The 14995-nt window shown below is 39.6% G+C and overlaps 2 protein-coding genes across 2 annotated transcripts in view; one reads left to right on the plus strand and one right to left on the minus strand.

The window, feature by feature from the left end:
• Window positions 1-1267, plus strand: part of LOC149851302 (ribosome biogenesis protein WDR12 homolog) — a 49260-nt gene extending 47993 nt beyond the window's left edge. The window contains exons 10-13 of the mRNA XM_089999917.1: window positions 412-520; window positions 618-754; window positions 842-877; window positions 976-1267. Coding sequence (XP_089856043.1) covers window positions 412-520; window positions 618-754; window positions 842-877; window positions 976-1068 — 375 coding nt within the window. The 3' untranslated portion in view covers window positions 1069-1267. The remainder of the gene's footprint in view (window positions 1-411; window positions 521-617; window positions 755-841; window positions 878-975) is intronic.
• A 1050-nt stretch (window positions 1268-2317) lies between these two features.
• Window positions 2318-3877, minus strand: LOC149851303 (putative aspartic proteinase GIP2). The gene has a single exon (XM_089999928.1). The coding sequence runs from the start codon at window positions 3859-3861 to the stop codon at window positions 2572-2574; it is 1290 nt and encodes a 429-aa protein (XP_089856054.1). The 5' UTR covers window positions 3862-3877; the 3' UTR covers window positions 2318-2571.
• Between the last annotated feature and the right edge of the window lie 11118 nt (window positions 3878-14995).

A 14995-nucleotide genomic window follows, 5' to 3' on the forward strand; every position in this document is an offset into this window, starting at 1 on the left:
GACAGAACCAAAGAGACCAATGAGTATGTCATGTTCTATTTTAACTAACGACCCATTCTACATGCTCTGGTCTTTCAAACCAACTCAAGCATCTTTAGGCTATTGGCTATTAACTCGAGATAGTAATTTCTTATGTAAATTTTTTGTGTCTAAAGCCGGCAACCTTCATTTGTGTGTACTTCATTGTCCAGGCTTGAGCATGTCCTGTGTTGTTCAGATGTGTGCTGTTAGTACTGAAGGTGTGTGTTTCTTAATGTTGAGAATCTTGTCCAGCCTTGTCAAACGAGCTGTTTTTTCCCAGGCTATGGTGGCCTGAAGCTGTTCCCATAAAATGAGTCAGGTCTTGGTGCCTGATTAATGCTGTTTACATTTTTTGATAATTACTTGCCCTTTTATATTCCCATGGGGTAGGTATGTGGGAGGGTCCTGCACTGCCTCGATGTTGGTGGTGAGAGCTCTGCACTTGTTGCTGCTGGTGGTTCAGATCCTGTTCTTCGGATATGGGACCCTCGTAAACCAGGTGCAGTAAATAAATCAGTCTGAATACATTTTATTATGCTGTATGCTTTGGTTGCTGCTGGCATTCTTTAATTGCTGCTAGCAACTTGTCTCTGTAGGTACTCTTGCTCCGGTATTTCAGTTTTCCTCTCATACCTCTTGGATAACATCATGCAAATGGCATGAAAAATCATGGTTTCATTTAATTTCTGCATCTTATGATGGGAAGGTGATGCTGTGGGATGTAAGAACTGCGGTATGATTTCTTTGGTTGCAGAATCTGTGTCAGCCTTTCTGTTTACCAACTGAATTTTGTTTACTGAATAAAGTGTTTTTGATGCAGTGGCCTTTAGCAGTATTGGAATCTCATGAAGACAAGGTAGTTCACTTTTTACTCACATACTAACTGATCTTATGGCTTTTTTGCCCCAAGATGAATCGTTCTGTGGTTTTAAAATCATGAATATATAAATGTAGGTACTCTGCACGGACTGGTGGAGTGGTGATAATGTGATAAGTGGTGGAGCTGATTCAAAACTTTGCATCTCCTCTGGATTTCGTATTTCATGAGGTACTCTTAGATGACTTTCTCGATGTGTTCAATGTACCTGAAAGGTAGTCTTTTAGTTTTGTGTCTTTGTTGTCTTTAAGAAGGTTGTTATTTATAAACAATCTCTTTGATCAAAAGTTTTAAACTCAACTCGATCTGGATAAATTAGGTGCTCCTCCCTCATGAGGGTTGTGGTCTATATTGTTATTTATAATTTAGGTATAAATTGTCTCCTTGATATGCATGACACTGATGCTACCTCTGATTTTCTCTGAAACTATCTCTGTGTGCTATTCCTTCGGCTTGTCATCTAGGCTGTTATTCTGTAGTTTGTCAAATAATCGAGAGGAATATGTTCTGTGCAGTCATTGTGGCTATGCAAATAAAGATGGAGAGAATTCTGAAGGGGAACCAATGTCCTCATCATGTGGATGGTGATTAGAATAAGAACACACTCAAACGATAGATTTTTTTCCCCTGATATGAAAAACATATATTGAGCTTGAAGAAAGAAATTTGAAAGAGAAAAACTAAAAAAGGCCATTGGAGCTTTCCACAGTTAATGCACATGATACAATGCAGACAAACTTTCACATTTAGGGCCTGTTCGCTTTTATCACAGGTGGGATAACGAGTTAGGGGGAGCAGGGAGAGCCAGCTAGCTCTGGGGTTTGAGTGGTTCCTTAATTAACCACAACTATGCAAATAAAGATGGAGAGAATTCTGAAGGGGAACCAATGTCCTCATCATGTGGATGGTGATTAGAATAAGAACACACTCAAACGATAGATTTTTTTCCCTGATATGAAAAACATATATTGAGCTTTAAGAAAGAAATTTGAAAGAGAAAAACTAAAAAAGGCCATTGGAGCTTTCCACAGTTAATGCACATGATACAATGCAGACAAACTTTCACATTTAGGGCCTGTTTGCTCTTGTCACAGGTGGGATAACGAGTTAGGGGGAGCGGGGAGAGCCAGCTAGCTCTGGGGTTTGAGTGGTTCCTTAATTAACCACAACTCCTGCTTAGATTCTTTCACATCAATTGGGTCGGGCCTCCACTTAGTTTCACTTAAGCAAGTTGTTCAGTAAACAACAAACCTTTTCTATTACCAAACTAATACAGTTGCCCGTGACAAACGTCGTAGACTGTGTTCGCAAACGTCATTTGAAAGTTGGATTTTCTCAAGATCCTGTGATTGCAAATCAAAGTTGCATCCTTTCTCAGCTTTATTGGAACTTGAGAAAGTGAAAATGACATGTAAATAAGGAATAGTCTAGTCCAATAACACCCGGACATTGTTAGAGGTGACAGCCACATCTACCAGACCATGAAAATGTGCCATGAAATTAAAGGGCTAGTAGTTTTATTTCTCAACAAAGGGTCCATTAGGGTCCAATATTGATCTTATTTCCATCACATATATTAGATAAGTAAGACGGTCGATTAGGGTCCAATATTGATCTTATTTCCATCACATATATTAGATAAGTAAGACGATAAACCAGCTTGGGAAACATGTCTAGGATGATGTGAAGTTGAAATTAGCGCATGTTGTCCGCATGAAGTTCAAGTTGGGGCTGAAACCCAGGCTGGAAGCCTCGAGATCAAACTGCACCAGAGTGTTTTCCAACTGGTAACCTCCGATAACGATCGAAGTGCTGGGATTCTCCCCTCCATCCAAGAACCCCAGGCACATCACCTCGTCGCTCACTTGCACCAAAGAATTCGCTCCGAAGATCTGCCACACTGTGTTCTCTTTGTCCAAAACCAGATCGATCTCCGGAACTCTCCCGCCGAGTCGTGTAGGGGCGATGCTCTTGGTGCCGAAACATGCGCCGAACGGCTTGATGGCTGTCAACCTAGTGACGTTCATGGTCTCGGCTTCCCTCACAAAAGCATCCTCTACAGCTCTATATATCGATCTTTCGAGGGTTGTATGGGTGACCACCGTGCTCAATTTGGTCCCTCCTTGCCCTTGTTTGTCGATATTGAGCAGTGTCTCGTTCACCGGCACTTTCTTTCCGTTCACCTTGATGGATGTCACCTTGATGAAGTACTCCGTCTGTTCCTCCTTGAAACTTGTGCCTGTGCTGTCAGGATTGATCAGAAGAGGGGTGAAGCTGAGAAGTTGGGATGCATCGACTCCTGGAAGCAACACGTAGGGGCCGTTGCCGAAGAAGATAACACCGGGTGATGGAGATGAAAATAAGCAGACAGCGAACTTTCTGGCAAAGCTGAATGTGGCTGCAAGCTGGTTTGGTAAGCTGACAGCGGACCGTCCCAGGCCCGCCACGCCGCGAGCTCCGGCGGCAAGTCCCTGCAAGAGGAAAGTGCTGCCACAAGTGAAGATGTAGTTGGGGAGGGTGACCAGAGGACCGACGGTTTTGCCATCGGTGGAGCGGAGGACTAGCACATCTTGTAGGAGGTTACCACTGGTTATAGTCCGAGTGATGGGGTTCTCCGGGAAGGCGTTGCAAGTGTTGTTGCCGCAACTTGGCCGACGAGGGGCATTGCATGAACCACAGGACCCAGTTCTTGCTGCTGAGCAAGCAGCAGACCGGCAAGGAACATGGCGATAGGTGGTAGAATTGTACCCTGAATCACAGTCGACCCAAAGGAACTGGCCCCCAAGATGGATAACAACCTTCTCGGGTTGTAGTGGGGTTTGCTGATGAATGGTTGCGACGTACTGCTGAGTTGCCTCATCCTTGACAACAGGGAGGACGAGAGCTTTTGGCCTAAAGGGAGCAGCTAAAGAGAAAGAACATCCATGGAGGATGAGAAGGAAAGCGAGGAGCTGAGGAGCCATGATGCTGTGTGGGTTGCATACAGAGCCATGATGTTGTGTGGGTTGCATATATATATATATATATATATATATATATATATATATATATATATATAGAGAGAGAGAGAGAGAGAGAGAGAGAGAGAGTAGTGTCGGTGCATTGTCGCTTTTAACCAAGTATATATCATGACCGTCGGTCATGTGCAGCGATGCATGGATGGTTTTAAATTTCTAATGTGACGGCCCTCGGCGGCTAATCAGCGGAGACTTTTCCGTGATTTAGGATATTTTTTCTTTTGAATAAGTGGGCATGAGACGGGAGAGGACAAGATACAAGAACGTTGGACAAAAAACCGTGAGGCACCTTGGATGCCGTCCATCATGAAGTCTATGGGCAGCCAAAACTTATTGATATCAGGTGCAATCACATTGCACACCTGTTGATAACCATCTATCTGCTGTTGAGTCCCACTCTCACAAGCTGTACCAAGGAGCATGAGTCATATATTTTGCCGAACGTAGTTCTTGCCAAGGTTGTATGCTTTTTTTTCAACCATCTCAAGTCCAAACTGTTAAGTCCCTTTAGGGGCTCCAACCAAAGAGCATGGAGATCTAAAAAATGCATAGTTTCTTTCTCAAAAATAATCTTTGGTCTAAGAACGCATTAGATATTTATTTAAACCAGTAGGGCCTTGAGCTGATCCCACGTTATCTCCAAGATGTTGGTTCCTATCTAGAAAAGTAAATGCTTGAGCTTCCAACCCAATAAGCCTATAAAACTCATTAAGATAAGCGGTATTATTGAACCAAACAAAACTGATGGTGATCCTGCCTCGACAAAGGCCGTCATCCTCACTTAGATGGGCTCCATAAAAAAATTCAATTGTCATCCACCTTTTAAATGAAAGGCATCAACCATTTAGAAAGAATGGTTGATCTAACCCAGCTATCACATGGGGCTGCTGCTTTTACATGATCCGGGGCACGTAAGGCAGGGTGGTCATGTCCCCAACCCTGAGTTTTACCTTGCATGGAGCCGGGCTTGTTGGTGACCCGGTCCTGGGAGAGGGCTCCTTCGCCATTAAAAACAGAAAAGAAAGAAATGGTTGAAATTTGTTTCCAACATGAATCATGTCTCTCATGTCATAGGGTTTGGGTGTGGTTAATCCTCATGTAGCAAGGTGCCATGGCTCCTTGGACCAGATCCTCTCACGCATGGAACTGCTTTGCCCAGTAATGGCAGCCCTTGTGCTTTCATCATTTGACTCCAGGCACTCAAATGCATTCATGTTCTTCCATCTTTATCCCACGAGTCAAACATGGTGTTCTGAACCTGGAAATGACTTTTCTCTCTCATTGGGTGTGCGGGTTTCATAAGAGCTTGGGTATTGGTGACCCCACCCTAGATTTACCTCGCAAAGGGATGGGGCCCAATAAGTGACTCGGTTCTTACAGTTCCTCTTATGAAAAAAAATGGCTTTTCTCTATTTAATTACTAACTGTTTATTTATTTTTTTTGTCATAATAAAAAAGCAGCATTTTCACTAAACAAAATATTAACCATCTAAGAGCACAATTTTATTCAATTTATTGCTTAAACTGAATATCCCACGATTTTATCGTGACTTAAAAAAAAGAATAACATATACTGTTGTTTGCGTTGCAATTTTTATTATAAAATGTCAGGCATTTAATGCAGACTGCCCCACTTGTGGGTCTACCACTCCCTTCGACATGAGACTATTCCATGTCCCAAGAAGTAATAGAACCCTTATAATAAAGGAGGGATGAAGGCCATCAGTGGACAAAAAATTCTTTTTTTTCAATAAGCAAGCGAGGGTTTAGGCGGATCCCTACCAGTTTATTATAACTGAAAAAACTTTACATCTATTTATCCTCCCATTGAGGTTGCCAGTTGGAGTGGGTTTGATTCTTTCCAAAATTTCATCTCTAGCCATTTTGTCTAGTGTTCTAGCCAAAAAAAAAAAATGGGGATTACAAGAAGCTTTCTGTACTTGAGTTCTATAAAACCTGTACACCAACATCTTCAAACAAAGAACCCTACCTCTTTCCAACTTGCCTTCGCTAGATCTGTTTCAAAGGTTCTTCTTGACCAGCTCCTCTCCAGACCCCTAATGTTTCAAGACATGATCTAGGGTTGGGTTGGCTCATCCGGCATAGCCTTTTGGCTTTCCTCCTCCCCCGTGTGGGTGCCTTATTTTTCCAAGCCGAGGATTTCCAGACTCCCTTCTCTTCTTCTTCAACTGACCCTCTTGAATTCTCTAGTCCTCCAAGTGGTTAAGACCATTAACGGTTTCTTGTCTTGAAGTTGCAACGGACGCTAAGCGTGATCTCCCTGTTCTCGTTCTCTTTCCCTGATCCTCTTTTGTGGGACCCAACCATTCTCATTTTACAGGATTTTGGAATACCCGGGTCCAGATCTGGTTCTCTTGTGAAGAAGACATCCAGTTTGGATATGCAGTCATGTCTTAGGACACCCTCTAGACCAGTCCTCAAAGGAGCATGACCAAGGGAAGGGCCTTGGGAGCTTGTGAAGGACTAGTCTCGAACATAATGTTTTGGTTGACATTTCTTGTTTGCCCACCTTATTTGGCGTGTGGCACCCTAGTGATGGTCATCAATCATTGTCCCGTTCGGAAAGAAAATGATGACCTCGACTAGCACACCTACCTCCTAGCCTTCATAGAGAAAATCATTGTTTATAATATAGGGGTTAGACTTATCAAATCTTAGTAGGAACACAATAACAGTATATTCAAAATCAAATATACATGAAATCATACATTTTTTCATGGCATATACAATGCAACATAACAATCATGATGTATTCAAATGGACAAATATAACAATTAAACTCATCTTATATATTACAAAGTAAGAACAAATTCATGATTAAACATTTAAATTATTAAGACATATTTCAATATAAGTTTATCGAAAAATAAATTCGCTCAAGTGTAAGGCCTTGTTTCTCTTGTTTATTCTTTCGACATGTACTCACAGGACTAGACGTCGAATCAGAGAAGCATACTCGGGCGTTTATTATGCCATGTGATCATGTATAATATTCATATTTTATTCATCTTTATTTATGCATGATCCATGATAAAATCAAATTACAAACTCATTTTTATCATTGCTTTTGAGAAGTTGTTTTAAATTGACTTTTTAGGAAAAATCACATTTTCAGATCTTGCCCTGCATTTTTCAATGTTTTTTATTAGTTTAGAATTTTTCTAATTTGTAGTTTAATTAGGTTAGGAGTGGAGTTACTATTTTTAATTAGTTGAGGAAAAACTTCTTTTGAAAAACATATTTTTGAGGAAGACCTGTTTTGAAAATATTTCTGACTTCCATAGAAAATGTGTTTTAACCTATTTTTTATTATAAAAATTATTTTTTCAGCACACCACCACATTTTTCTCTTCTGAGAAAACACAGGCCTCTTCTCCCTATTCTCTTCCTCCTCTTCGTTCTCAACCGGTTCTCCCCCGATCTCTTCCTTTCTCCCTTTGATTTATCTTGCTTCTAACATTTTTCTATCGCCGGTTCTTCTTGCTTTACTTGACGAAGGTACGTGCAACTGAAAGGAAAAGCCGTCTTCTTCTTCTTAACCCTTCCATCGGATGCGAATCGTATGGTTTGTGCCTTCTCCCCCATCTCCGTAGATTTTTAGGTTCATCGCATGCATATTTTTTTACGTTTTGCATGAGCATTGCATAAAACATATTATTCTTTGCTGTCATTGCATCCAATTAGACTCTTTATTTTCAGCCTTTGCAAAAAAAAAAAAAAATTTATAGTTAGATATGTTCGATTTCATGATGTTTATTTTCGGTATCTTAGATTAGAATAGAAGAGTCTTAATTTTGATATCATAGTCGTTTAATAATTGTTGTTAAGCGCACACGACGTCAAACTGCAACGTTGTTTTAATTTTTTAGTCGATTTAGATCACTGCATATTTATTTTTCTACTCAGCCATTTTTAAGCTCTGCGTTTTAGTTCTTATTATTCAGTCACTGCATGTTAATTTTTAATCATTAGGTTCAACATTTTTTTTAGCGTGATTCAGATTAACATCAACATTTTTCTTAATTCAATAACATAGTTGTGGTTAGTTTAGTCGATACATGCTTTAGTTCTTTAGCTTTTGAGTTCAGTAGTTATATGTTTTAGCCGTTTATTCATTAACCAGTGTTTTAAGCAATTGACGTTAACAGATTTTTATATAGGTTAGGTTATTTGATTTTTACATCGATTAGTCAATCAACGTTTTAGGCAGATTCAATTAACGTTTTTTGTTTTTATTGCATTAGGGTTTGATTCTTCATCAGATGTTTGTTTGTTTTAGTTTTTATTACATGGGTCGTTGACTACATTAGTTGTGTATTTCATTTTATTTTTTAGTCATTGGTTTCATTACTTTATGAATTCAATAGTTGTTGAGTCGGTCCATTAGATCTAGTTCATGTCATTTAGTTGTCGTGAACTTAGTCAATTTTAATTTACTAATAGCGTTAGTTCAGATAAATTCTTAAACTGATTTTTAATTAGTTTGTTTTAACTCCAGCTCGGTAGCTTAGTAGCCGATTAGGTTAATGTTTAGTATCTTATTAATTTCTGGAGGTTGCTAGCTGAATAATTATTTTTAATTATTCTTTTGATTAGACTCTCTCCTTATTTTCTTAGTTAGCTTGTTGTACAAGAGTTAGTTCTTGTTATTCAGTTTGTTTCACTCTTTCCTCTTTTAGTAGTTTAGTATTAGTTAGTTTAGACCTGTGTTCTTGCTGATTTTTTAATGAATTAAATCTTAAATCATGTTTAGTTCTTCATTGTTTTGCTTTGTTTTCGTGTTTAATTTTTGCAGGGAAGCAGTTAGACGTGCGATGAGCCATATTTTGAGCCCTCGAATGAGGTCCCTAAAAGGTTCTCTCGAAAGGCCCTTCAGGCCCTTCAAAAATACCCCCAAAGAGCCCTCAGAGAGCAAAAGAAAACAAACATTACCTGAACCATCAAGAGGACTAAAGGACTCGAAGCACTGAAGACTTTTCCTTTTCTTTTTAGATTAGGGTTTTTTTTCTTTTATTTCAATTAAATTGTGTTTGTAATAAGGCAATTATTCATTGTTTAAAGTCCTCTGCAGAGAGATGCATTCTCTCCCTTATTTACTCAATTAATTGATTTTTATTTTTTGCAATAAAAAGTAGTTTAATTGTGTGCTTGAATACAAAGTATTTTTCGTTCCCTTAATTTGACCCAAACTCCACCACTCGTGCGAGTTGGTTTTTATTCTTTGGTGTCTGGCTTTCACATTATTTTTACATAAAAATATTGTTTTAAAAACCATTTTTCAAAACTCATATCAAATTTTTGGCACCGTTGCTAGGGAACGATGATATATGAGTATTCACTTTATTTCCCCTGTTTGTTTACGTTTGTTTAGGTTGCTAGTTTCCCTTTCTGTTCTTTACTTAGGATTGCTTAGTTTAATTTCTTGCTCATTATTTAGGATTGTTTAGTTTCTTTTCAGTATTTAGGTTTAGAACCACGTGTTTGCACACATTAAATACCAGCTAATCTTTCTTGCACGACCCACTTATTAGGATACCCTTAGATGTGACTGCGCACGATTGGTACCATGCTCATAGCTTACTTTTTGCAGGATATCTGTTGAGTGCAATCGCGTGGTGCTTGTTTATTTCCTGCTTTCTAGTTATTTTTCTTTTTACCTGCGTTGTGGTTTGCTGTGATTTGGCTGCTCTGCACGTTAGGTAGTTAGAAAACTAATGTCTTAGGATAATTGCTGTACCGGTCTACTCTCAGGTGCATGCAAGGACGACACTCGCTTGACCCCGAGCTTGCTGAGATAGTCGAGGACCCAAAGTCCCTTATTAGGAGAGCCCATAGATCCAACCTCATGACTGCGGATCAGCAGTTGACCCATCCTCTCAGAGAGTACTTCATGCCCAATGCTTACACTCCCGCCTCCTGCATCACGAGACCTCATGTGATGCCAATCATTTTGAGATAAAGGCCAATATAATCCAAATGCTTCCATCTTTTTATGGCCTGAGTAACGAAGACCCCTACCGTCATCTCGATGAGTTCCTCCAGATCTGCTCTACTATGCAGATCAATAATTTTGGTGATGACATGTTAAGGTTGACGCTGTTCCCCTTCTCCCTCAAGGACAAAGCCAAGCACTGGCTGAAGGCTCTAGACACTGTTTGGATTACCACTTGAGAACGTATGCAACACGAGTTCCTTAAGAAATATTTCTCAATTGGTAAGATAAACCAGTTTTGAAAAGTCATTACCAGTTTCTCTCAGATTGAGAGAAAATAGTTTCATGAGACCTGGAAGAGGTTGAAAGATCTCCGGAAGTGCCCCCACCACGAGGTGTCATGTTGGCAACCGGTGCAATACTTTTACGATGACCTGACCGAGAAGGATAAGCAAATAGTTGATTATTCATGTGGGGCACGATCATGCTCAAGTGCGAGGATGAGGCATGAGCCGTATTCGACACACTGAGCGAAAATGCTATGCACCATGCCCTGTCCTCGAGACTTGATAGGAGCATACCTGTTCCTAGTGGTTCTAAGAAGGGAGGGATTTATGAAGTTGAGTCCAAACAAGATCTGCAAATCAAAGTGGACCAGTTGACCATGAAAGTTGATCGATTACTGGCCAACCTTGCTTTATTAAATCCAGTAAGAAAAGTGTGCGAGCTATGCACTCGCCCTGCACACTTTATTTATGAGTGTTCAACAACACCACTATATCATGAATTCGTTTAGGAGCAAGTGAATGATGCCCAATGTTTTGCCAGACCGGTGCACGATCCTTATGCACTCACCTATAACCCGGGATGACAAAATCATCCCAACTTTGCGTGAAGAAATTCATATGAGCCACCCTATATGCCTCCCTAGACACAACACAAATGGGGTAACCTCCCACAAGGTTACCCGCATCCCACATTTCCACAACTCCCTCCCCAACTTAGCTTGCCTTCTCCTCAGGCGCCCACATCGAGCCCATCTTTTCAGAAGAAGTTGTTCGAGGCCTTTTCTGACATTAAGACCAACCTGAGTTCCTACACACAGTCGATAACGAAGCTAGAGACCAAGATGAGATAGTTGGCTGAGGCCTTGAGCAGGCGAAGCGAGGGAAGCTTCCGTAGTTAGTCTGTTGTCAACCCAAGGGGTAAAGAACCCATGTACCATGGTCTGCACCTCACAGAGTCTCACCAAGAGCAGGCCAACTCTGTTACCACCCTTTGGAGTGGGAAGACATTCCACCCTACTCATGAATCGACTGGCGAGCCCACTGTCACACCTACTGACCAATCGATCTTCTCCACTAGGCTCAAGGAGAACAGACAGTGCCCACAACCCGTGCCTTCTTCGTATATTCCTAGAGCCCATTTTCCTGAGGCCTTGGCCAAAACCACATGATTTTGGCAAACAGGAGGCACACATGCACGAGATGCTTGAAATGTTCAAGCAGGTTCACATAAACACCCCCCTTGCTTGACACCATCCAATAGGTGCTTGCCTATGCAAAGTTCCTCATTAGTAAGGTCTATCTTGTGAATAATAATTCCTTTCTTATTTTTAAAATTTTGTGATTGTTGATACAATGTATGTAATGTAAGCTACCTATACATTTGCATTTTAGATAGTAGGATCAAGCCTAAGGGGGTAGGTTTGACCTAAGAAACAATCGTAATGGGCTCTTTGTTGGGTTGATTTATAACGAGCGAGTGTGTACTACCACGATCGTAGAACTGAACAACCAAAGCAGACTTTTTAAAGGTACTATTACTGTTGTCGACTATCTTGTGCGAATTATGTTTGATTTTGATGCTATACAATCCTTTATTTCTATTTTATTCTCTGAATTGTTTGAAGTGTCACCATCTAGTATAGAGATCAGACTAAAAGTCATGTCAGAGTTAGGAGTATCTTCTCAGCGTGCTAAGTATCTTTCCAAGATTAAGGTGGTGATTGGTGGATAAGAGTTGTTTGTCGATCTGATTTTGCTTGATATAGTTGTTTACGGTATTATTTTGATAATGGATTGGTTATCCCGACATGGTGTGACCCTTCAGTGCCAAGGAAAGAAGATGTTTTTGGAGTGACCTGATCAAGCTACATTAAGGTTTCAGATGGCAGGACCTATTCGTGAGGTGAATATTATATCGACATTAAAGATGACAAAGTATTGTAAACAAGGTTATACCATATTCTTGGCAAACACAATGACTACAGATAGCCAGGAGTATTTCTTGAAGCAATTGGACGTTGTCCAAGAATTTCCTAATAATTTTCAGAGGAATTACATAGAGTATTACCTCCATGTGAGATCGAGTTCTCTATTGAGTTGGTGCCTGTGTCAAAAGCACTATATCAGATGGAACCCGCTAAACTTATAGAATTCAAGAAGCAGTTGCAGGAGTTTCTTGATAAAGGGTTTATTAGAGCGAGTGTGTCACCTTGGGGTGCACCAGTCTTGTTTGTCAAAAAGAATGATGGATCAATGAGGTTGTTCATCGATTATCAGATACTGAATCAGGTGACTATAAAGAACAAATACCCTTTGCCCATGATAGATGACTTGTTTGACCAATTGCGTACAACCAAGGTATTTTCGAAGATTGACCTTCGGCCAGGGTATCATCAATTGTAGATCAAGAAAGAAGGCATCTTGAAGATCACTTTCAGATCTAGATACATGCACTATGAGGTTTTAGTGATGCCATTTGGGCTGACAAATACCCCAACAACTTTCATGGACATGATGAATCCAGTTTTTAATTATGCCAAGACTAATTTGTGATCGTTTTCATTGACAATATCTTGGTGTTCTCAAAAAGCGAGGAGGAGCATAAAGTGTATTTGAGGATTGTGCTGGATACACTAAGGGAACACAAACTCTATGATAAGTTATTGAAGTATGAATTTTGGTTGGACGAGGTTATATTCATTTGTCATGTCATCAAGACAATGGTATAGAGGTAGATCTGGCTAAAGTGGAGGCAATATTGTCTTGGGAGCAGTCAATAAATGTAATAAAAATAAGAAATTTCTTGGGATTAGTTAAATATTATCATAGGTTCATCCAGGATTTTTCCTGAATAACTGGCTTGATGACAAAACTGTTACAAAAGGACATAAAATTTGTATGAACGCAACTATGTGAAGAGAGCTTTCAAGAGTTAAAGCAAAAGTTGACCTTAACTCTAGTGTTGATTCTCTCGTCAAGGTCAGGAGGCTTTGTGGTTTACAACGATGCCTTAGGAACCAAATTGGGTTGTGTCTTAATGCAACACGATAAAGTAATTGCTTATGCATCTAGAAAACAAAAAATGCATGAACAGAACTACTAGACTCATGATTTGGAGTTGATAGCTATCATATTTGCCTTGAAAATTTGGTGTCATTATCTTTATGGTTAACAATTTGATATATTCTCTGGTCATATGAGCCTTAAATATATTTTCTTATAAAAGGATTTAAACTTAGGACACTTCAGGTGGATGAAGTTCCTTAAGAATTATGAGTTTTTCATCTCTTACCACTCAAGAAAAGCGAATGTGGTGGCAGATACTTTAAGTAGGAAGAATTCAATTTTAGCCACGAGTTTGATTGGTCAGAGTTGGAATGTACTAGAAGAGTTCGTTAAGTGTTGACCATTTGCAGATGAAGACATGAAAATTTATTGTGCTGGTATGTGTTTGCATAAAAAAAATAAATAAATAAAGTCTAATATATAATAATATATAAATAAATAATTTAAATACATGTGCAAGTGTCAAAATGATCAAATATGTATACTCATTTGCAAATGATAAAATAAATGCGTAGGTTCCGTTAAACCTCCTTGACCATACTTGTTGCTTATGGTAAAGGAAGGTAACCTGTGCTGGTTACGATAAGCCTTCCTTACCATGCTTGCTAGTTATGGTAAAGGAGGGTAACTTGTGTTGGTGACGGTAAACCATCCTTACTGTGCTTGCTAATTATGGTAAATGAGGGTAACCTGGTTACAATAAACCTCATTTACCATGCTTGCTGGTCACGACAAAGAAGGGTAACTTGTGCTGGTTACAATAAATCTCTCTTACCATGCTTGCTGATTACGGTAAAATAAGATAACCTGTGCTGGTTACTGTAAACCTCTGTTATTGTTCTTGCTAGTTACGACAAAGAAGGATAACATGTGCTAGTTACGGTAAACTTCCCTTATCATGCTTGCTAGTTATGGTAAAGAAAGGTAACATGTGCTGGTTATGATAAACCTCTCTTATTGTGCTTACTGGTTACGGTAAAGGAGGGTAACCTATGCTGGTTACAGTAAACCTGATTTACCATGCTTGTTGGTTATAATAAACCTCATTTACAATGCTTGCTGATTATGGTAAAGTCGGGTAACCTATGTTGGTTGCGGTAAACCTCTCTTACCAGCTTTGCTGGTTATGGTAAAGGAAAGTAACTAATAATGGTTGCAGTAAATTAGTTACGTACCACCCTAACTCCCAAGCATCCACCCATGTCTTGACTAGTACCCATAAAGTAGGAAGTCAAGGAGCATGGTTACATGTACAAATGACATCCATCTAGCAAAAATAGTATTCATGATGAAATAACTTCCATCATGAGATGCTAAACTTAAGGGTGCAACTCTATAAAAGAGAAAAGTGATGTAAGTTCAGGAAAGATAAAAAGGGATAGATAAAAAAAAGAGGGAAAGAGAGAAAAGGAAAAAAAGTTGCCAAAGTGACTACGCATTCAAGGAAAACCAAGAAGACACAAGGATCCAATCAACTCTCAAACCCTCATCTTCTTCTTCCTTTATCTCTCTCGTTTGTTTTTCTTCTCACTTGTAATCTAACTTTTGGGAATCAGAGGCTATTGTAAAGGTGAAGAGATCCCGAAATAAAGTTCAAAGCTTGTATATTTCAATTTGAGTGTTAAAAAAATCAACACTCCAGTTTGGCATGCCCAGTGGGACCTTCTCCTGCTTCTCATATACCTCTAAGAATTGCAACAATGGTGGAATGAAACAGGATTTCAAAAATCAGTTGGTGCTAGCGAGCCAATTAAATGACACAAACACTTCACCT

This window comes from Nuphar pumila, chromosome 1, assembly GCF_984573655.1.
Source record: "Nuphar pumila chromosome 1, dmNupPumi1.hap1.1, whole genome shotgun sequence".
In the NCBI taxonomy this organism is placed as follows: Eukaryota; Viridiplantae; Streptophyta; class Magnoliopsida; order Nymphaeales; family Nymphaeaceae; genus Nuphar; species Nuphar pumila.